General features: G+C 43.5%; 1 protein-coding gene across 16 annotated transcripts in view; it reads right to left on the reverse strand.

The window, feature by feature from the left end:
• The window catches only part of ANKS1B (ankyrin repeat and sterile alpha motif domain containing 1B), a 1,254,535-nt gene that overhangs the window by 29,612 nt on the left and 1,200,472 nt on the right, over window positions 1–24,451 (reverse strand). For all 16 annotated transcript variants that reach the window (XM_019038847.3, XM_019038842.4, XM_031016570.3 and 13 more), the window contains 3 exons: window positions 18,430–18,441; window positions 17,431–17,517; window positions 9,353–9,490 (listed from right to left, as the gene is read on the reverse strand). In XM_019038847.3, coding sequence (XP_018894392.2) covers window positions 9,353–9,490; window positions 17,431–17,517; window positions 18,430–18,441 — 237 coding nt within the window. The remainder of the gene's footprint in view (window positions 1–9,352; window positions 9,491–17,430; window positions 17,518–18,429; window positions 18,442–24,451) is intronic.

Here is a 24,451-nt window from a genome sequence, read left to right on the forward strand (position 1 = left end):
TATATACACCCAAATACTTTCATTTCCTATATGAATATTTAAATATGAATTTAAAAACTAGAATACTTTATGAGTCTAAAATCATAACATACTTTATGTGCAGTCTCATAAGTTCCTTTTTTGCGCAACATTATCTCATAGTTGGTCTTCGCATGCCATTACACGTTCTTCAAAAACCAGATTTTCAAAGGGGGCGAGCATTCCACTGTATCTGCTGAGGTTTAACTTTATGCCTCACCCCAAGTATAGGAGGTTGGGCCTTACTTTGTTAAACCACAACTTGCTTTCTTATATTAATAGCATTCCAGGTTCCCTGTGGATGTCATGCACTGCAGCCCGACACACTGGTCACCTGTCTTCATGGAACCACAGCCTAAGGTGGCTGGCCAGCAGCCCTGTCACACCCATCCAGAGGGACTGGCCTGCCTGGGAGGAAGAAACATGCAATCTTTATCCTGTAACTTGGCCAGGGTTTGTGCAAAGGCGGTACAGGAGGAAGAAATGCCAGATTTCAACCTCTCCCCTGCTCCTCAAAAGTAAAAGCTCCATTGGAAGCTGTAGGGAACTCTTCACTAACTTTTTGTTTTTTTCAAGACAGGGTCTCGCTGTGTTACCCAGGCTGGAGTTTAGTGGCACGATCTCAGCTCACTGCAACCTTCGCCTCCTGGGTTCAAGCGATTCTCCAGCCTCAGTCTCCTGAGTAGCTGGGATTACAGGTGCCTGCCACCATGCCTGGCTAATTTTTTGCGTTTTTAGTAGAGATAGGGTTTCACCACGTTGGCCAGGCTGGTCACAAACTCCCAACCTCAAGTGATCCGCCCGCCTCAGCCTCCTAAAGTGCTGGGATTACAGGCGTGAGCCACCGCGCCTGGCTTCTTCACTAACTTGTGAGGCATTGGACATGGGTCACTCACCAGATTCAAACCTTTTAAATTTGAACCCTTGTTGTTTAAATCTCTCTCAAATGGATATGCCTGTTTCCTTGGTTTAGTCAGCACAGCAAATATAAATGGCTTTTCCTTTACTTATTGCAGATGCCTACCTGATACCCTGAGTTCACTATTCTAAGTTGAATTAATGAGTTGCCATGCCTCCAAACCGACCACGTGTTCATACAGACTAAATGTTCAGCTTCCAACGTGCGCGTCCCTCCTCTTGGAGAGCCCACCCTGCCGGCTGCTGGTGCAGTGCCCAGGTGGCATGGATCTGATTTTTTTGTAACTATTTGCTTGTGTCCCATCATCTCCTGCTGGACCATGAGCTCCTGGAGAGCAGGGATGTGTGTCTAATGCATGGCAGGCACTCTATCAATACAGGAATGCATTTTATATGGAATCTGACTTTTTTCCTCAGATGTGGAAGCACGCAGCAACAAACATATGTCGTGAATCAAAAACCGGGACATAAAGCCTCACACAGGGTCTGACAAGAATATAAGCATCACTGTTAACTGCTTCTGCTATTCTCTGTGTCCTCGGCAGCTAAGAGTTATTGAATACCATGTGCTGGAAATGCGTATGTGTCACCTTGTTTAATCCTTGCAATCACCATAGGAGGTGTCCTATTATAATCTCTATTTTACAGATTAGGAAACTGAAGATTAGAGGCATTCTTTTTTATTTTTTGAGTCAGAGTCTTGCTCAGTCACCCAGGCTGGAGTGCAGTGGCGCCATCTTGGCTCACTGCAACCTCTGCCTCCTGGTTCAAGTGATTCTCATGCCTCAGCCTCCCAAGTAGCTGGGATTACAGGTGTGTACCACCACGCCTGGCTAATTTTTGTATTTTTAGTAGAGATGGGGTTTCACCATGCTGGTCTGGCCGGTCTTGAACTCCTGAGCTCAAGAGATCCACCTGCCTCAGCATCCCAAAGTGCTGAGATTACAGGCGTAAGCCACTGCACCTGGCCTTTCTTTTTCTGAGACAGAGTCTCATCCTGTCACCCAGGCTAGAGTGCAGTGGTGCGATCTCTGCTCACTGTAACCTCTGCCTCCCAGGTTCGAGTGATTCTCCTGTCTCAGCCTTAGGTTCAAGCAGTTCTCCTGCCTCAGCCTCCCAAGTAGCTGGGATTACAGGTGTGCACCACCATGCCAGGCTAATTTTTGTATCTTTAGTAGAGACAGGGTTTTACCATGTTGGCCAGGCTAGTCTGGGACTCCTGACCGCAGGTGATCCGCCTGCCTTGGCTTCCCAAATGCTGGGATTACAGGCATGAGCCATCGTGCCTGGCCTGTGGCATTCTCGCCCAAACTATGAAGCTAAGAGTGCAGATCTGGGATTCAAAACCAGACTGATTCTAAAGGCCACCCCCTGACCATGACACTTGACTGCCAGTTATTTAGAAGTGGGGGGTGCAACAAATACATGCATAAATTCTGCAAAGCAATCTGTGAAAACAATTTCAGAATGTCTGGTTTCTAACTTCACAAAAAATGGGATTAACTTAAGGCACTGAAAACTTTGTCTCCCCACCCCCAAAATAGGGATGAGAAGATCTCTGAATATCCAACCACCTTTGTCTTTGTGGCCTGGTTAGTTCTCAGTGATTTATGCCAATGGAGAGGAGATCTGGATAAATGAAACCCAGCACTGTTAATTTATCTATTCTTTTTTGGGAGGTGGTGGTGTTAGTGTAGAAGGACCATTGGAATGGGATGCTGTCTTTTTTATTCCATCAGGGCCATTTGCTCCTCTTAGGAGCTGCGTCCTTCCTGCAGCTGACTTGCTGGTGAGTTTCAGCTGGCTGGACAGGGCCAGGGAACGGCTTCTCTTTTACCTGTAGGTTGCCACTTTGTATGCAGAAGAGTAACCAGGGAAAGTGTTCGAGTTCAATTTTTAAGGGCTCTATGCATTGTGACATTTTCTTATATTGCCATTTCTTTTCACAGTATCACAGTCAAATAGGTTGAAGTCTATTTTCAGGTGGAGAAAATGAGAAACAGAATGAGAGAGATCACCTGCCTCCATGATATTAATTCAATTGTCAGAGGTGAACTAACATCAACAATAGCAAGAGTTCTTTTGCATCTTTAAGTGCTCACTTTGTGGGACAATCTCTGCAACATAAGCCATAAATATTTTTCTTCAGGGACCTCAAACTACTCCATGGAAGTAATCTCGGCATTTAAAAAAGCGCTCAAGAATTTAAATTTTTCTTTTCTTTTTTTTGAGACAGAGTCTTGTTCTGTTGCCTAGGCTGGAGTGCAGTGGTGCAATCACAGCTCAGTGTCTCCCAGGCCCCAAGAGATCCTCCCACCTCAGCCTCCCGAGTAGCTGGCACTACATGTGTGTGCCACCATGCCTGGCTATTTATTAATTTTTTTTTTTTTTTTTTGCAGACATGGGGTTGCCCTATGTTGCCCAGGCTGGTCTTGAACTCCTGGAGTCAAGTGATCCTCCTGCCTCAGCCTCCCAAAGTGCTGGGGATTACAGGCATGAGCTACTGTGCCCAGCCAGGAATTTAAATTTTATTAAACTGATGAGAAAACCAACAAGCAAACTCATAGCAGAGCCAAAGTTGGAAGTGGCGTAGGTATCACTGATCACGACCACGTGGTTGATGCTAGTGTTCTTCTTGCCCCACACTTTGGCTGGCTTTGTGCATATGGATGGGAGAGTACTACAGAAGGTGATCACACAGTCGGCTGACCATGTTTTCCCGCGTTTTGTCACTTCTGTTTCTCCAGCTTAGATCCTCACATGGCCCACATTCAGCCAAGAAAGCACAGGGAAGAGGGAGCTCCGTCTCCCACACGTCCCACCCACCCCGCACCACGTCTTCAACATTCTCTACGCACTCCTGAGGCCGTCTCAGCCTCGCCATGTGCTGCACACCGAGGAGCACAGGATTTGGGAGTTGCAAGTGAAAAATGAGCATGGTTAAAAATATCAAAGACTGCAAACATATTCTTTTCAGAGGAGTGAGAATTAGCAAGGGTCTGGCAGCAAAGCCATGGCTTTTAATGCTATTAAAAAGGAAGAACACCTTTTAGCATTTAAAACTATTGAATGAGGCTCTTCTCAGATATTTGATACAAATCTGATACTCCCACGGAGAATGCATCAAAATCTTTCTATGTTGACCTATATCAACTCTCTATTACTGAGAAATCTAGAGTAACTAAGCAAATAAAATACAGAAGACAACAGTTTTGAAATTACCTTGGTTGTCTCTCTCTCTCACCTATAGTGGCCTTTTGAGGACGATCACTTCAGCCTCGGGATCTGGTGGCCACTGAAATACCCGTTCCCTCTCTGGCAGTCCCATTTGTGTAGAATTCTCTCCACTCATTTAAGAGCAGAGGAGAGAAAAGCTGAGTCCATTTTTAACTCTCACAACTCCTAGTCTCATAACACATCCTTCTTTTCTGCTCACCCTACAGTTCCCTCTTCCCCAAGTTCTCACTGCCCAGAAGGTGGAGTTTGGGGAAGCTTTTGTTCTACAGTGGGTGAGATGTGTTCCAGGCCTAGCAAGTTAGGGATATGATTAGAAATCAGCTATGACAACAACGAGAGCATAGACTCCAGAATACAGAGCAGGCTTGGTGCTTGCTTGTGTGTATATATTGGCTTTTTGCTTGACAATCCTAATTCTGTTTTGCTCTAGTCTTTTTATTTTCATCTCCCCATCATTTAAAACTGAAAATATCACAAGCTGAATTTATGGTAGATTCCAAGCAACAAAAGCAGGCTTAGAGATCATCAAATGTAACATTTTCCAAAATGTGTTCTGCAGAAGGCCACCCCTTTTGGGTGCTCTCCAAAAAAAAAAAAAAAAGGCCGGGCGCGGTGGCTCATGCCTGTAATCCCAGCACTTTGGGAGGCCGAGGCGGGCAGATCACAAGGTCGGGAGATCGGGACCATCTTGGCTAACACGGTGAAACCCGGTCTCTACTAAAAATACAAAAAATTAGCCGGGCGTGCTGGCGGGTGCTTGTAGTCCCAGCTGCTCAGGAGGCTGAGGCAGGAGAATGGCGTGAACCTGGGAGGCGGAGCTTGCAGTGAGCAGAGATCTTGCCACTGCACTCCAGCTTGGGCGACACAGCGAGACTCCAACTCAAAAAAAAAAAGAAAAAAAAAAGGCTACCATGGCCAAATAAGCTTGAGAAGCCCCGCACACTCCACCTCCGCCTCACATCTGGGCACATTCAAGGCCCTGCAGAGTCCCATAGTACATAAACTATGTTAAGCTCACATCCTAGCTTCTGTAGGGGGGGCTCCAGGCCTCCTTTCTCGGACTACAGTTTCTATGGAAATGCTCTGAACTTCAAATCTAACTGTCCATAAACTGGAAACTTCCTAGACATCACTGAATTTTCTTGATGATATCAGATAAAAACATGGGATATGTGATAACAGTACATAAAAACATATGACCCATAAAAGGTCTTTAAGGTCCAAAAAGCAGTAACTTCACAATTAAAAATGTATACATACTTTTTAGCTAAAAGGTTAAATGTGTATTTGAGGTATTATAGGGTCTTCTTTACTTTTTTTTTTTTTTTTTTGCCATTTGGGGCAGCCCAGGGGACTGATTCATATCAAAAGAATTTTAAGGCTTCAAGACTGGACTGGTATTGAACTGCCCTACATAAGGATACAAAATCCATGCTCAAAGAAGCTTTTTTTAGTGCAAGTGAAGCTTGTTGCATCTCAGAATTGCTCAAAGTCCCAGGTCAAGGCTGGTGGCCTTTGTTACTAATTTTGAGGTTTGACAAACTGTTCACCTAGAGAAGATTAAAATGGAGGATCTGTGTAAGATGAAAGTCCTTTGGAGCTGGTATGAGAATCCTAAGCTAGTAATGTCTACATTAAATCAAACATCCGGATGAAAAGATAAATGTTAAGGCAATTCTCCACATGTTTTTCTAAGTGTATCAGGGATATGACGTTCATCATAAAACTAAACAGTTGACGATTTTTCCCCCCAACATTTCACCTCAGTATTCTGGTGATATATATATATATCACACACACGTATAGCTAATAAACTCAAGGGGACAGGTAGTCCACAGAAACCAGTTTTAGTTTCATGTGGAAAAATACTTTAGATACTCTGATGAAGGCAAATTATATATTAACCTTAAAAACCAATTTTATTGAAAGAAATGCTGCAATACTTAGGAAAAAGGTGGCGTTCATCCTGAAAAGTATCAGAATATTCATGTTGATGTTCAATGCAAACACGGTCTAGAGGCAGCAAGGTCTGTGGAGTCAATGTTTTCTTTCTGCTATTTCTATTTTAATGTTTATTTATTGCTTTCACTTTTTCAATCCTTTCGTAATGGCAGTAGGAAAACTTTGGAAGATAAATACACATCTGACAAACCTATCTTATGTCTTTTAGCAGAAAAAGGGTCAGGCTGTTAACTGACGTCAGCAGGCAGGGAGAGGGAGGAGGTGAAGGAACAAATGCTGAACACCTGTTATTTATGAAGCACTCTACATATTTTCTTTCATTTCACTCCTGGTGAAAACCTGCAAGGTAGAAACTCTTGTCTCTGTTCTCTAGCTATGAAAATTAGGACTCGGAAAAGTCCAGCAACTTCTCTAAGACCAGAGAGTAGAGAGATAGCTGATTTGGGATGTGAACTTTGGTATTCCGTTCTTTCTATGACATCAATCCAACCCCTATAGAGAAAGGTATTTCACATAAACCAAAATAGATGTGAACAGGATGAAATTTGACTGTATAAAGAAACAATCAAATTTTACAAGAATTGCAAGTTATGTTTAAGGCACCAGAAACCTAACACTGCACATCCTTGTAAACCCTGAATGAAATGGCTTTAATCAACACTTTAATCCCGTGCAAACCAACGCTTCCTGAGATATTTAGAGCAGTCTTGCAGGGCTTTGCTTTGCAGTCTTTACTGTTACCACAGACTACTTTTATATCACTCTCCTCAAGCCTCCCCAGATGGAAGGGGTTTTTTTTTTTTTTAAAGGCTCATGATCATTCTTTCCCATTTTCAATCTTTAAAAACCAAAAGGGGTGAGGAACATGTAGCATGATACAAATGCTCTGAGCACGAACTGCCTGACTCATGGACCTTAAGCTGGTATAGATTTTGGATTACAGTTGGCCTTGGCCTATAGTTATTCATCAGAACTGGAAAACACTGCTTCAGGCAGTCTTCTACCCATGACATTGAACTGGGGGCTGGCCTCTCACGAATATATGAATAGGTGATTCCTGATTCTTTAAATATGTATATTTCAAACCCAGTGAGCAGAGCAGAATCATCAAACTTAAGTGGCATTTTCAAATTCTTCTGATTATAAATTATTAATATACTATATCAGAGATATCCTCAAGCAATTTGTACCACCTCGAGGGCATATCAATCTTAAAGAAACATTTGTTATTTCCTTTAATTGTTTCCATTTTCCAAGTTTGTAATATATGAGCTAGTCTTTTAGGTTTAATGACAAGTATGGCTATAAATGGAAGTGGTGTAATCCCATAAGGATGTCATTACAAGACCAACTTTTTTTTTGAGTGACGGTTTCACTCTGTAGCCCAGGCTGGAGTGCAGTGGCACCATCATAGCTCAGTGAAGCCTCAGTGTCCTGGGCTCAAGGGATTCTCTCATCAGCCTCCTGAGCAACTGGGACTACAGGTGTACACCACCATGTCTGGCTATTTTTTTTTTTTTAATAGGGACAAAGTCTCACTATGTTGCACAGGCTGGTCTTGAACTCCTGAACTCAAGTGGTCCTCTCAACTTGGTGTCCCAAAGTACTGGGATTATAGATATGAGCTGTGCCTGGCCAAGAGTAACTTTTTTTAAAAATTGAGACAGGGTCTCACTCTGTCACCTGGGCTAGATGGCAGTGGTGTGATCACAGCTTACTGCAGCCTTGACCTCCCAGGCTCAGGTAATCCTCCCACCTCACCCTCTCAGGTAGCTGGGACTACAGGCATGTGCTATCACACCCAGCTAATTTTTTTTTTGTTGTTTTTGTAGAGATGGGCTTTCATCATGTTTCTCAGGCTCATCTTCAACTCCTGAGCTCAAGTCATCTGCCCACCTCGGCCTCCAAAAGTGCTGGGATTTCAGGTGTGAGCCACTGAGCCCGGCCAAGACTAATTTCTGAACGAGCATATGGGCCAAATCTTGGAGTTCCCAATTACCACCTGTAGGTATCTAATCTGACTCCTATTCAATATAGAAGACTGCAGATTTGTATGAGGCAAACACACCTATTATGCCCTAGTACTTAGAAATGGCTACTAGAGAAACTGACAGACATAGTGAGGGACAAGGAGGCTGTAAGACCTTTACTATGTTTTGGTGCCAGAGAAACAAAGGAATTTCTCAAGTCTGAAAGTGAAATTAGTAAATGAGTAATGGCAGTTGAGATACTAGGTAGGGCTGGCATTCTAAGTTGAATGGAAGAATGAAAATATCGAAAAATCTCCGAACAGCCTAGTCTGCCAAAGTGTACTTGGTGTTATGAGTGGAACTGTGACCCACCCAAAATTCATATGTTGAAGGCTTAACATGCAGTACCTCAGAATGTGGCTGTATTTGAAGACAGTGCCCTGAAAGTGGTGATTCAGTTAAAATGAGGTCATTGGGGTGGGCCCTGATGCAATCTGACTGGTGTCCTTACAAGAAGAGGAAATTTGGACCCAGACATCTAAGCACAGAGGAAAGGCGATGTGAGGACACAGCAAGTAGGCAGCTGTATTAGTCAGTTCTCATGCTGCTAATAAAGACATACCCAAGACTAGGTAATTTATAAAGGAAAGGGGTTTAATTGGCTCACAGTTCCACATGGCTGGGGAGGCCTCATAATCATAGCAAAAGGTGAATGAAGAGCAAAGCCATGTCTTACATGGCGGCAGGCAAGAGAGAGCTTGTGCAGGGGAATTCCCATTTATAAAACCATCAGATCTTGTGACACTTACTCACTATCATGAGAATAGCACAGGAAAGACCCCCCCCCCCCCCCCACGATTCAATTACCTCCCACTGGGTTCCTCCCATGACACATGGGAATTATGGGAGCTACAATTCAAGGTGAGATTTGGGTAGGGACACAGCCAAACCATATCAGCCACCATCTACAAGGCAGGGAGAGAGGCCTCAGAATAAAGCAAACCTGCCGACACATTGGTCTTGCACTTCTGGCCCCCAGAAGCTGTGAGAAAATGAATTTCTGCCATTTAAGCCCCTCGGTCTGTGGTACTTTGTTATGGCAGCCCTAGCAAACAAATACACTTGGTATGTATCTTAATACCGGGTAAACAAGCCAAGCTAGTGTGTTAATTATAAGTTGGGCTTTCAATACAGTCCAGGCCCATTCCGGAAAGTCTTTAATCTGTTGAAAGGGGGTGGGTACTCACCACATCAAAGGCAGTAAACACGTGACAGTAGTGGTGATTGGACTTCAAATCTTTTGTGATATAGGCAAATGTTGAGAGGTCTTCTGGGTCCTGGGCAGCACAAGAGATATTACGAATTTCATGCTCAGCAATTATGTTCTGGAAGAAATGACATAAATGATCATTGTTTTCCTCTGCGAACCAGCATATATGACAACCAAGACAAGTAACCCGGGAAGCAGTTGCTTTCCTTCTTTCTGGAGTGTTCTAGACTAGCAACACTCAAAGTGGTCCACTATATTATTTGTGGGTAAATGAATACCAGATCTGGAAGAAATATTTTCATTTAATTAAAAACAACCTAACACAGTCATATCCTGGAGCTGCAGTTCTCACCAGGTGCTGTGCATAGAAGCAGTCTGGGTGGCGGCCACTTTTTTTTTTGTTTGTTTGAGACAAGAGTCTCACTCTGTTGCTCAGGCTGAAGTGCAGTGGTGCAATCTCGGCTCACTGCAGCCTCCCGCTCCCAGGTTCCAGCAATTCTCCTGCCTCAGCCTCCCGAATAGCTGGGACTACAGGTGCATGCCACCACGCCTGGCTAATTTTTGTATTTTTAGTAGAGAAGGGGTTTACACCATGTTGGCCGGGCTGGTCTTGAACTCCTGACGTCAGGTGATCTGCCCGCCTCGGCCTCCCAAAGTGCTGGGATTACAGGCGTGAGTCACCGCATCCGGCCTCCACTTTAAAAAATAATAGTAATTACTAAGAATTTGACTGTTTCCATTCCCCATGTCCACCTGTAGCTGTGCAGCACTGCTTTCTGCTAATTCTGTATGGAGGGGAGCATCTGTCGCTTTCTCTGTATGAGAAGAGATATGACCCAATGAGACTCTTCAAATCCCTCGCCATCATGCTTGCATGTTGTTCTTGTGTCCTGCTCCTCCTCCCTCAGAGCAAGGGCAGGTACTGAAGGAAGCAGGCAGGTGGAAGCCTCAAGGTGCTTTCTCCGTGGAAACTAAGGTGCAGGGGCCTGATAAGAGAAACACCATACTGCAAGATTCAGGCCTTGGAGAAACACCATACTGCAAGATTCAGGCCTTGGATGCCTTGCTTGATCTGGGCCCTGCGGCTATATTAGCAACACTTTCCTAACTACATCCACTGTGTATAATTAGGAGGTGGTGCTGTTGCTACCATTATTTACAGGTGAAGCAACTGGTACTCAAAGAATTTAAGTGCCTTATGCAGAGCAGGTGCTGGGATGGAACTGAAACTTGGGGTTGTCTGACTGTGGAGCTCAGGCTCTTTGAAATGCATTGCAATGCCCTTCATCATCTCCACCTCCCTCTTACTGGCTTAACAAGAATTGCATTATTTCTTCTCTAGCATCTCTTTGTGCCTCTTCCCTGGTGGGAGAAAGGTTTAAGTACCATTGTCCTGAAGCACAAAATAACCACGAAGCAGCTTGGCTGCAAACCCTGCTAGAAACTTCTTTTGATACATAGATGTGTTTAAAAAGAAAAAAAGAAAAAAATTCATATAATCGTGCAATCATTTTCTTATAATATCCCATTTATGTTTTTTTGCAGTTGTCACAGATCTAAAACCCTCGATGCTTTAGTTACTCTAATTACTTTTTAATTGCGCTGTCTTAAATAACCTGTTGGCAATACAGTGTTCCGTGTACACCCATCAATGCCTAAAAATGCTTACAAAATGTCCTTCCCTGCCAGCACCCCCAGCAAGTACTTCATGTCCCTCACTTTACCAAGCTGAGTGGTTCAGAGGCAATTACAGAATTAACTCACAAAAGAAAATTAAATTAAGACATTTTTCACCGTGGCCTTTTGTGTTGACATTAATGCAGTGCTCTGTCAAAAAATAACTCAAATTGCAATTGGAATCCCATAAACAAGTAACATTCTATTGCAAGATAACTTTCAGACTAGAAGGTGATGATCCTCTTCTGGCATCCAGATAGCATTCCTTCAAGTAGAAAACCAAATTAGGGATGGGTGAGTCTTAAAATAATGTTAAAATGAGAAAAAGGTGCAATGTGAGATGGTGTGGGAACCTCTGCCATTATCTTGACTGGGGGCAGCCAATGCCCTGGGAAGCCTGGGTGGATTTGGTCTCACCTGTCCAGGAGGCACTGTCACAGGAAATAGGTGCTTCAACTTTTACTAAGTTGGCATTTTGTGTTCTTGAGATCTTTTGCAAGATCTCAAGGTAGATGCACTTCTTGGGAAATGAAAAGTGCTCTGTGATTTTTATTGCACTGAACTCTCTGAATCTTGCCAACTCATGGGATGCCACTCTTGACAATTTCCAATGGTGCATGGCAGCACTGTGGCCTGGGGGAAAGTTGCAAAGGAGGAAAAGTATATCTTTGGTACTCTCTCCTCCTGTGTCTTTGCTGACCCCTGAATTTTCTGGAGCCCTCTTCTTCTCTTTCTCTCTCTCTCTCTTTTTTTTGAGACAGGGTCTTGCTCTGTTGCCCAGGCTGGAGTGCAGTGGCACCATCTCAGCTCACTGCAACTTCTCAGGCTCAAGCAATCCTCCCACCTCAGCCTCCTGAGTAGCTGGGACTACAGGCGTGCACCACCAGCCTGGCTTATTTTCTGTATTTTTTTTTGGTAGAGAAGGGGCTTTGCCATGTTTCTCAGGTTGGTCTCCAACTCTTGGGCTCAAGCAATCCACTTGCTTCAGCCTCCCAGAGTGCTGGGATTACAGGTGTGAGGCACTGTGCCTGGCCCAGCCCTCCTGTTCTCTATTCCCCAGGAGCCCAGGACTGTCTTTTAGCTGCCCAGGGAGGCCTGACCTCTGTGATGCTCCATGTTCCAAAATCAGGCTCCTCCCCGACTGTGGAAACTTCTACTGCTCTGTTCCCATTGTCTAAGCTATAAGGAAAGCTCATGCTAGTTAAAATATTCTATATTCAGGTAGGAATAACTCATCATTGTGGTCATCCTAACTGGCGCTTAAAAGATGCTCTTGAATTTGTATTGATAGCCTGCGGAGGCAGGTATTTTTGAACAGACCTTTGTGATATATTGCCAATGCTAGAATGGGGTAAGGTCCTGGGATGTCACTACCGAAATACTGCCATCACTCTGCATTGTCTACCTGTGCAGAATGGTGAAGCCAGTTCTCTATGTGCAGGACGAATCCAAGGTCAAGGATACTACAGTTGTAGACTGTATGGAGACTAGATGGTAGACTTCCTCCTTGGAGAAGAAGCCAAAGAGGAACACATTCTTTCCACCTTGTGTCATGCATTTATGAGTGGCTTTTCCACAAATTAAAAAGTGATGTCATGAAGAGGTACAGGTGATGCACCTCAGTTGAAAACTGGACTCCTCACATGTTGATCAGTCTCCATTTCTAAGCACATTTTAAGAAGACCAGAGCTTTAAAAGGCTCAAGAGAAGAACTGGGGAGGGGCTCCTCCTGCCTCTTCTTGGGGATAGAAATTCTGGCAGCATAGCACCCTTCAACAGGGAGAGATGTTTGCCTGTCTGTTGTTTGCCATCATGGTGAGAAACAGCTAAGAGGTGTCTTGCTGGTAGGGGTAGGACAGGATTCTCGGGTCCAGCTAACTCATATGGTGGTTCTGAGAAGGGCGTGTGGTGATGAAGTGATGCAGCTTAGAAATCTGCCTGTCGCCACTGCATTCAATCTGAGCCCTGACAGGTGGGACCTTTCTCTTGCATCTCCTCATCAGCCGGGCTTTTCCTGAGTGAGGAGACTGCAGTGTTCCCTCCAGGGCGGGGCCAACAGTATAGACCTAGAGCTAACTGCTGATGCCCTGTGGGGCACGTGATGCTGAGAACAGCACATGTGCTTAACATGGCCTTAATTTGTCTCCAAGCTTCTTAGGAGTATTTGCTATAAAAAAAAACAATGGGAGGCCCACTGCAGTGACTCATGTCTGTAATTCCAGTGCTTTGGGAAGCTGAGGCAGAAATATTGCTTGAAGCAAGGAGTTTAAGACCAGCCTAGGCAATATAGCGAGATCCCATCACTCCAAAAAAACTTAAATAATTAGCCAGGCTTGGTGGTGCATACCTGTAGTCTCAGCTGCTCTGGAGGCTGAGGTTGGGGAATCACTTGAGCCCAGGAGTTTGAGGTTACAGTGAGCCGTGGTGGCGCCACTACACTCCAGCCTGGGCAACAGAGTGAGACCCTGTCTCTTAAAAACAAAACAAAACAAAAAAACCCCCAAACAACAGGCACTTGTTTAGGCAAATGTTCCAAAGTATTTTGTGCCCCTAAAATAGCATAGGCCTTGTTTAAAATTGGCATTCCAAAAAATTTTTTAAAAACTCAAAAAACAAAACAACAATGAAAGCAAAAAACAAACCCTGGCACTGCATCATTTTTAATTTAGCCAGATGGGAAGGCTGAGGAGGGAGTGAGCACAGGAAGGCAAAATGCAACCTGCTCCTCAGCTGAGCACTGAATGTAGAAACCGTGTCTCCTCTCGGAAGACCTCCCTCCCTGACTCCCCCAACCTGAAGAAGGGTCTGTTACTAAACAGTTGCAGTCCCCCAGGCTGAATTCCCTGCTAGAGCAACCTTTGGGCTATTGATCAACAGAAGGCTGAGGTGATTTATCTAAAACACTTTAGTGCTAAATCTATTGCAACTTCCACTTTTAATTCAAGATCGCTTTCTGCTTTCTCCTTCTTAAATCAGGATTAGTGATTCAATTCATTTCCTAAGTTGCTAGGCAATACATTTATGAGTTTATAACTAGGCCTCTAACCCTTTCCCATGAATTCAGCCAAACCCATTTATTTATTATAATCAAAGGAAAGAAATACTTCACGGAGGGTTCATCTTTCACAGAGTCTAATGGGGGCTAATAGGAAGGGAAGAGTAATTAACATACAATGAATTATCACACAATGAATTAGTTTGCACTTCAAACTAATTTGTGGAAGGTAGCTGTGGAGTAACAGAAAAAGCATTAGGTTAGGGAGGTTGAAAATCAAGTTTTAGTCGTTCTTCACGACCAACAGGCTGTGTGACTGCAGGGCAGCACTGAGCCAAGGGACTGAGGCCTTCAGGTCTCCAGCTGCCCAGGGCAGATTAAACAATCCCCTCTCTGACCAAGGCAGGGGTACGAGATGCAAGGTTAGGAGAGTACTGTTGAAGAATAAAGTACGATGAAAACATAAAATATGAACAGTAGGCTGGGCGTGGTGGCTCATGCCTGTAATCCCAGCACTTTGGGAGGCTGAGGCGGATGATTACCTGAGGTCAGGAGTTCGAGACCAGCCTGGCCAACATGGCAAAATCCCATCTCTACTAAAAATACAAAAATTAGCCGGGCATGGTGGCACACACCTGTAATCCCAGCTACTCGGGAGGCTGAGGCATGAGAATCGCTTGAATTCCAGGCCTAGTGGCCTCTAGTACCTGAAATGGTAAGATCTTTAAATATGCTTGTATATTAAAAGTTCTTTGCTTCAAATCAAAGTGGCCCACTGACACAGCACTGCCCAGTGGGGGAAATCCCTGGTGAAAACAGAAAGCAGGACTCTGGAGTCTATCAATCTGCTCCTTTTCTGCTGTGCTCTTTGCTCTAGAACAAAGTAGCATACACAGGTGTCCTCGCACACACTGCTAGAATCTAGGTATCTGGTTCCTTTCACACCACAACTTGAGGATGATCCTTCAACTGTGGATCCTCCGTCCCTTCTGACGCCAGTCCTCCCACCCTGGCTGATGGTAGTATTTCTCAGCCTTACCCAGTCAAACTCCACCAATACGGCCTTCCACTATTTTCTTTCTTCTAACCTTCTAAACACAATCTCTCTACTTGGGCTCCCTACACAGCAACTACTAGACTATTGCCCTGAGTCACCCACACTCTCCCTACCCACTGTCATACTGGGGGAGATCAGCTACCTTGCAGGTCACTGGGATGTGGACCCTGTATAGCCAGTTGAAATTAACATCCTTCAGTTCCTTAAAAAGCCAGGCACATGTTGTCATACATTCACAGATTGGCTCCACTTGCCACCAACATAGGCACTTTGCCTTTGCTCTAGATTCTGAAAATATGTTGAGGACCACACTGCAAAGACTTGAAAAAATATGCTGACCTTCTTTATTTAGCATCTTTATTTACATAGAATTATCTTTTGCATATCTTTCTGTGCTTTTGCTTCCAAGAGTAGTCATCAGTGAGCAGAGGTTTATGGTTAACTCATCTAATTATTGGCAATTGAAGTAGAAGTATCTCCTTGAGGTACAGGAGCATCAACTTCTGTGTCCCTTGCCGTGTCAGTAAGCAACATACAATGGAACCGGCAGAGCTCTCTTTCATTCCTCTGATTGTGGAGAGTGGGTTAGAGAGAATGCTATTAATACAGCTGCATCCAGCCATACCCCCAGAATCATGAAATGAACGCCTTAGGACTGTAGGAACTTCTCAGGGCAAATGCCACTTGTTTAGAAATTGTCAGAATCCAAGTCTGCTAAAGTTGTTCATCTAAGAGAGTGTCAAATTCATCCACTGAAAATATACTGCTATTCAAGCTTTCCAAGCATCAATGGGATAGAGGGAGTTGTTTCAGTTTAGGGAAAAAAAAATCCAGGTGCCAAAGTCTTTCTTAAGATTTAGATACAGCAATAGCAATGGTATCTTTGCCATTCTATAATATGTTCCATAAAGTGTTAGAACTTTTAAAACCAACTGACTATAATTTAAGGATAAAGTAATTTTATATACCAGGAACTAAAGATGCTTCCAAGAAATAAAAAAGCAAATCAATCAGCATTGTTCTTATTTGAGTCTCCACAATTATTATCTGTCAACAACCATCAACAATATTTTGCACAGTTGGAATCACCATTATGCTGATATTATTGGTCAGCATGATGCTAGGTTCTATGCTTTTTGCCTGGGTTTCAGAACTTTTTCTATAACCGGGAGGTTGTTTTCCCAAGTAGATCTGGGGAACTTGGGTTTACCTAACTACTGAAACAACAATCTCTTTCGTTACAGAAAACCAACTGGAAAAACTTCCGATTCAGATGCTGGGGTTTAATAGAGACACCAAAGAGTCACTGCCCGTGAGACTTTTCCCTGGAACCTAAATCCAGTTGCCTTGGCCCTAAGTTGCTGTTTCTTAAGTTCACCTGTTTCACGACCTCTGTTCCCTTTCTCCAAAACGGAGGGGGTCCAGGTGGGAGGTCTGGGTGAGAGGTCCAGAGAAAGACCAGCATTCACCAATGGTGATCACCTCTTTTACCCTCCTTCTGTACTTGATTAGTTGAAAGGATGCAGGAATAAAACACATGAACGTTTGGGGTTTTGTGAGGAAGAGTCAGTCAGCTTTGAGTTTATGGAGAGGGACAATGGTCACACCCAAGCTTTCTACTTCAGCACCACGACGCTGTTGTCTTTGTCAAGTGACAAAGTAAAATGCAACCCCACTGACCACGCTTGACATCACAGCCCACAAACTATTCCCACTGTGAGGAAGAAGTCACAGCGGAGCCACAGCATGGCCTGGGCTCTTTTCTGATTGTGTCTCTTAAGAAAACAATACAGCTGAAACTCTCTCCCATCTCAGAGGCTGGGAATTAAATGTAGTTATAAAATTAAAAAGTCAGAAAATTATCAACAGAAAAGACACATATATATCTCTAGATAAACAGAAAGACAAATGTTCTAGCCCTTTATCTAGTAACATCTCCTCTGACGGAGGAGTGATGACATTGTTGACTTTTCAATCTACAAGTGATTTTTGTTTTCTGTTTCAACGTTCTCCAGACCCAAAGGGACATGCTGGATAATAAGTGGCCACAGTCTATTAGAGAAAGCATCATGACAAAGTGAAAGCACAATATTTATAGAAACCCCAGATCAAGCCCTTCCCCCAAATGGTTCCTTTCTGTATGTATGAAAGTGTATGTGTGTGTGTACATGAGCGTGTATCTATAGGTATATGTAGGAAGCATGAAGGTTGGGGGAAAGGGATGATTAAAGTGCGGAGTGCTGGTTATTATAGGAAGCAAAGGATTTTAGATCATACACTCAGGACTGCATCTGGTGTCTAAACCAGAGAGAGGAGTGGTACTTACCTTATTTGTTGCATCAATAAATTTGACTCCTTTATATGAGACAGAAAGAATAATAGTAGGGACCTTCTTCATTTGCTCTGTAGACTTCTGAAATTAAAATTAGAAAGCTGTTAGAGCAGTTTGTGTTGCGTGGCAACTGAAGCACACAATTTTTCCTCCTGAAAGATAAAGATGAGCTCAAATTAAAAACAACAACAACAACACACGCACACACATCAGATATACACCACGCACACTCTAATTTTAATGTCTGCCTCTCCTCTCTTGGGCTTAGCTATACTTCGGGCGTATAAAGTTATCCGTCTTGCCCTTGAGGATCTAAAAAGAGTTTGTTCCGCTACTTTGTGTGGATGAAGGAGTACTTCTTTTCCCTGACACTAAAGGGTGAATGAAGAAGTCTGTCTCCTACTGCAATTTCAAGTGACTGTTCCTTTCACAAGAGTTAAACCACGTCGGACTTAACTCCAAGGGTGCATTTGACATTAACAAAATATATGCACCCCCCCCTTTTCCTAGTTACCTTCATTCTTCCAGGCACAGATAATGCTTGGATGTATACTTAAAATAGGGATGTAAAATATATCACTATGTATTGTTCTTGAACTGGACCAAATCCATAAATGCTGATATTATATTTACAGCAGAATCACTTGTGACCACAAGGGATGTAATGGTGCTCTAGAACAATGAAGCCCTCCAGGAGCAGTCTGGGTTTTGAGCCACAGCAAAATGCTGGACAGCCCAGGTAACCTACTTTATCATTTAGAGCTGCTACATTCCCTTAGGCCAAGTTCTTGTGATAGATGTTCACACTGGCTGAATGTGCTTAGAGTTTGCAGCTTGTACAGTTCTATGCATCTGCAAAAAGTTTCTCTATAATTTAGTATGTGCCTTTCCTGTTTAGCTTTATCATTCATCACCAGTCACCAGCAGTCTGTTTACTTCATTGCCCTCTATATATACTAGTAATAATCACACTAAACATCAAGAAGAACTTACCTGACAGTTAGCCTGGTGGATTTTCCAGTTAAGACAGATGGGAACATAATAGGAGAGAAAACATATAAAAGGTGAGAGAGAGGAAACCATTTCAGTAATTCACCAACAGTGTAAATTCATTAAAAAACAAAAGATGCCACAAAAGAACAGGCTTCAGAGTCATCAAAGATGCAGTGCCACTGTTATTTTAGAAATGCTGCAGGCTTTCACAGGCCCCTTTCTTTCTCTGTTTCTCATCATTCTGTTTACTGCACCGCACAGTCTTAGGACTGACACACAAGAACCTTCCGCTTTGAGCTTTCAACAACTAGTTGTCTTATGTCTATTAAGGGAATCAGGAAAAAATAGAAACTTTCTTGATTTCTTCATTTATATTTCCCAATTTTCTAGTTTTAAATCCTGGAATGCAGCCAGAATTCAAGAAGGCTTTTCATTGGATAGTGTGAGTGAAACTCATTGAACTCAATGATGAGACTTCGATTGCATCTTTTAGTTGAGCTGTGAAAAGGGGTGTTTCACATTTTCCTGATTGTTTTGACACACCATCTTTTTGAGAGTTACTACACCTGTTTCAAAAACAATGGCTTACTAAAAGTATTGTTATTTAATATTTGTTGTTGTATACAGGATGTGAAAAAGCAGCTCTCTTGCTTTTTAACCAGTTTTGAAATTCCCTGGATGCATCAGTGTTCCTTTGTGATTGCCAAAAAGAGAGATTATGAAAATAAAATATAAGGTTAGAAACTCGTTTTAATGCTTCTTCCAACCACTTCTTAAAAATGTGCAAGACACATCAAAGGCAGGCTAGAAGAAATCACGTGCAATGTGTTGATTTTAAGGCAACGCGGTGGCTGAACTCTGTAAAGAGGGAGGGCTGGGGCAGCCCAGGCGATAGTTGGAATAACTGAATGCATATGTGAAAAATTTTCTGCAAAGCGTCACAGTGGATTTTGGTAAATCACCTCACTTATCTTTTGCCATGAATCCATTCTCCTGGACAGATCTATCTGTAATGCGAAGCAATATATAGCTAATATTCAGATGAAAATCCATTTGTTATTTGTTCAGCAATTGAGTTGTTACTTTAGGCAGCCCACTGTGCTTGTCACTGGAAAAGCTCGAGTCTAGTTCAGGGATGGCAAACAGACCTCAAACTGTGTGCAAACACCAGTCTGCTGAAAGCACTGTGTTGAGAAAGATTCTGAGCTGTGGCTGAGCTCAGTAGGAAAGAGGGCTGGAAATGATGTCTGCCATGGGAGAAGAAGAGGAAGAGGCAGCCCAGGGGCTACACATGAACATGCCTGCTAGGTCTGATAGGAAGAACAGCTACAATTACAATGTTGACAAATGTGACAGGAGCAATATGAACAACATGCCTCCGGGATAGTGAATAAAAACAGCCTTATTTTGCTTGACAGAGTGGGGCCAGTCTTCATTCATTCATTCAAAAGACAATGACGGCCTACTAGGGGTGATTGAGCTGACTCTTGATGAATAAGCATTTTCCAAGTAGCAAAGAGGCCAAAAGAGGCTGTTTTAGCAACAGAACTAATACATGCACAGAGGCCTAGAAATGAGAATGTGGTGGGTTTGGGTAACTGGTGGAGATGAGAGTGGTAGAGTAGGTTTGGAAGGTTGTGACTTACTCTGCCAAGTTAGGGTCCGTTGGAAACTTTTCACTAGAGAGTGACACAATCAGACCTGTGTTGCAGAAAGATTCTTCTGGTGGTTGTTTATGAAGGAGGGACTGGAAGAGCTAGAGGCTGGATACAGGGAGTCAGGAAGTTATTGTGCAAATCCAAAGGAGAGAGAGACCCTAAGCACCTGAGTTGAAGTAGAGGCATTGGAGAACAGGAGGAGGAGCCGCAATGTCGATGAGGAAGAATTGAGAGGTTCTGTTGACTGATCTGCCATGGAAGATGAATGGGTGGGAGGATTCCATAGATGAAGAAGCCACTGAGGTAAGGAATACTGGAGGGGAAAGTGTTTTTGCATAAGCATAATGGAAATGCTTTTGCACATGCTCAGTTTGATAAGCAGGTGGAGATATCCAGTAGGAAATGAGAGTCAGATCTGGAAATCCACCTACATACATGGATGGCCAAGGAGGTGGGAGTGGACAAGGTGGTTTAAGGAGTGAACAAGAAAAGAGGGAAGGACACACTTCAGGGGAAGATGAAATCCTAAGGGGTGGGGCAGAAACAAGAGCTAATGAAGGAACTGGAATTGAAGTTGGAAGATGCCCACAACACAGTATCACAGAAGCCAAGGAGGAGAGGGCTTAGAAGGTAGGAGCAGTGCCCCATGCCATGAGGACTAACAAGGCCTAAAATGGTGTGCCTACCACAGTGGCTGGCTCACACAGGAGCTGCTACTTTCATTGGGCTTACTGGGTGGAATCCCTGGCTTTTGCAACAAGAAAAAATTGTTGCTGATTTCATTAAAAGTAGCTTCAAGAGAATGGTGGCAGCAGCTGGAGAGGAGAACACAGTGAGCTGTACAATGGATGCCAGTGAAAGGAAGCAGAAAGCTGGAACAACAGGCAGGTCAGGACACAGCTCTTGAGCTGACATGAAGGCATCAGTGGTGGTTCCTGTGATGGTACAAAGATTCCACATCAGATGCTCGGCCAAGTTGGACAAAAAAAAGAAAAGATGAAGGATAGTCATTTCTTTTTCTTCCATGGGTCCCAAGAATCTCTGCTCTCCTAACTGGAGGCAGCACTGTGGTGTCAGTGATGCAGGCTGTGCACAGGCCTCTATGAATGGCAGTTTTGGGGGTGGCCATGCTTTCCAACCTGGAGCCCAAACTGTACTGCTCTCTCCACTGAGTCATTTGACAAGAAGCTGATGGATCCTGACCAGCCAGAGAGTTCAAAGGGAGGGTGGGAAATCTTCTGGGTAGAGCCCCTCCTTGAAGGCATTTATACACCCTACAAAAGATAAGGATCCATCGTCTTTTAAAGGGGTTTTCTGATGGTGTACTTTGACAAGAGTTTCCAAAGAGGTCTTTTCATACATAATTTTAGCAAAAGATGAAAATGCATAGAAAGAAGGCAAAGAGGCTAGGCATGGTGGCTCATGCCTGTATTCCCAGCACTTTGGGAGGCTGAGGTGAGCAGATCACCAGAGGTCAGGAGTTTGAGACAAGCCTGGCCAACATGGCAAAACCCCGTCTCTATTAAAAATAAATAAATTAACCAGGCATGGTGGTGGGTGGCTGTAATCCCAGCTATTCAGGAGGCCGAGGCAGTAGAATCACCTGAACCCAGGAGGCAGAGATTCTAGTGAGCCAAGATCGCGCCACTGCACTCCAGCCTGGGCAACAAAGTGGGACTCCCTCCGTCTCAAAAAAAAGAAAAAGAAAAAGGAAAAAAAAAGGCAAAGATCAAAGTTATTGAGTCTTCAGGGAGTCTAATCTGGGAGGCAAGAAATCTAATAAGTGCCCACTTCATTTCATGAAGGCTTTACAGGCATCAAAATGTGAGCACGGGGCTTCAGTCCAATCACAGGCAGTCAAAGTCCCTCCTTCCCCATTTTCTCTTCAGTGTTATGATCATCATTCTTTTCTCCTTCCCAGGGACGAAGGCGCCTACTCTGAACATCAAGTTACTGAGCACGTGCTCTCAGGCAACACTGGTTTCTATGACCTATCTATCTGCATGCTCTGCTGGGTGTCTGTATAATTACTACTCCCATATGTTTCTGTTAAAAATTCAAGCTTTATTGATTTGTATAAACAGAACTCTGTACTTCAGGCCCATTTCCCCAGTGAAAGATGCTCAAGGCGAACCTTCTGTTATCGTTCTCTTTCGTTTCTAGTTGCTTTTCCCTATGCCATGCTCTTTGTGGCATTTTTCAGGTTTCCCAATGTTCTCAAATTTACCCCCCTTCAGAGTCAGCTTTACAGAAGAGACTAATTTGTAATGGAGACCTCTGAGTACAAAAGCAGATAAATACTCCTGGGTAAGGCTCCAAATTATTTTAATTTTTACAGCATCTTGGTCGCCTGCAAAAAGCATTATAGTGATATTCAAATGTATTTTGTTCACAATTTCCCAAATTAAGAGGATCATACTTTTATTTTTCCAAGAGAAATGATATTTAGTTATACAGAGATGTTACGTTTCTGAAACCTAAAATACAATGCAACATTTGAATCCTAAATTCAAAGGCAGTCTTCTCTTTAAGCACTTGAGTTTATATTGTCTATAACCATTAAACAGAAACAGGAATCAGAATTTCATATGTGGAGGTGGCCACCTGAAATATTGTTCTTAGTAAGTCACTGAATGCTTTTAGAGCATTTTTAAAAAGAGATTTTGAAATCACCAAGAGAAAGAAATAACCATCTTTCTTCTTCTCCTTTTTAATTTTAAATTATGAATGGCTTGGTATCAGGTCAGAAATTATCATTGGTGCTTTTATTACTGCCTTAAAGCATGTTCTGAAAATAAGTAGGTTTTCCATTTTGAATGCAGAATCAATAGTATGGAGATACCCTTTTCAGAGTGCACGAACTCTAATCTCAGAGCAAGACTTTTCCGAGCACAAATGAAAGCAGAGGGGTTTATGATGGGGAGCACTTCAGTTGTGAGCTGTAATGCTCTTTGAGTCTGGAGTGGTGTTAATGTTCCGACTAAGAATCATTAGTGCCCCACCATCAGCACAGACAGGGAAAACAGTGAGGCTAACATGGGGAGGACGCCACCAACCCTTCATTCTTACAATGCCCCGATTGCTCCCAGTGTATCTGAAGCACAGGCTGGGGAAGGGATTTCCGGATGGTCTGTTGCCATCCAACTTACAGTATATTTTTAACCTACACATGGCTATCCTGAGAATGCTTTCTAGTTAGATATTCAGTCCTGAGTCGTTAGTAACTATTAATTTTGGCATATAATATCTTCCTTAGTTAGATTCAAAGCTTAATTATTATATTCCACTTCAGCAAGTAAATTAAAATAGGATCAAGCAATTATGTTTGGTAGCCCTAAGTGACTTTCAAATGATTAAAAAACACACACAAAATAAGCATTATTGTGGTGATTTTGTAGGCAGTGAAACTAGCTAGGTTGTGGGATTACAAGAGATAAAAAGCAGAACACCAATCAGCAATTTGAAATGAACTCTTACCATTTGAAACTGAGCTTAAAGGCCACTTTCTGGGGAAAGGCTTCCGTGGTCTCCCAGGCTAACAAGATGACTTTTCTCTTGTTCCCCTCTCTGCCACTTTTCCCGTGCACTGCTCTGGGTCTCAGCATGGTCTGCTTGCTTCCCTATAGGGAGCTCCTTGAGGACTGCCCACACCTTTCTTGATTTGTCTTCACCGTAATGACTAGCACATAGTCTTACATTGAGCCCTATGAAGTAGCCATTTTTCAAGTCAAGAATGGCTAAGTACCAGCAGTTTCATAGGATTCGATCTAATGGTTGCTGAACTCCATGACTGTTAAAGGAACAGGCCAGTGAATTAATGTATCGTAACAAGCACGTAGCCAGCGTTATAAGGAACCACAGGCTGGGCACGGTGGTTCTCGCCTGTAATCCCAGCACGTAGGGAGGCTGAGGTGGGCGGATTGCCTGAGCTCAGGAGTTCGAGACCAGCCTGGGCAACACAGTGAAACCCCATCTATACTAAAATACAAATAATTAGCCGGGCATGGTGGTGGGAACCTGTAGTCCCAGCTACTCAGGAGGCTGAGGCAGGAGAATTGCTTGAACCCAGGAGGTAGAGGTTGCAGTGAGCTGAGATGGCACCACTACACTCCAGCCTGGGTGACGGAGCAAGACTCCATCTCCAGAAAAAAAAAAAAAAGGAAGCACAGTGCCAGCCTCGCAACAGGCTGAGAGCTCAGCAAACTTTCAGAGAGCTCTGGTACCCAGAGCCAGCAAAGAGGCCTTGCAAAGCTTGCAGGAGGACCACAAATGTGATTAGAGGGTTACCAAGACATTCCTATGGGGAGGAGAAAACTTCAAAGATTTTGGCCGGTGCGGTGGCTCACGCCTGTAATCCCAGCACT

This window comes from Gorilla gorilla, chromosome 10 (assembly GCF_029281585.2).
Source record: "Gorilla gorilla gorilla isolate KB3781 chromosome 10, NHGRI_mGorGor1-v2.1_pri, whole genome shotgun sequence".
Classification (NCBI taxonomy): domain Eukaryota; kingdom Metazoa; phylum Chordata; class Mammalia; order Primates; family Hominidae; genus Gorilla; species Gorilla gorilla.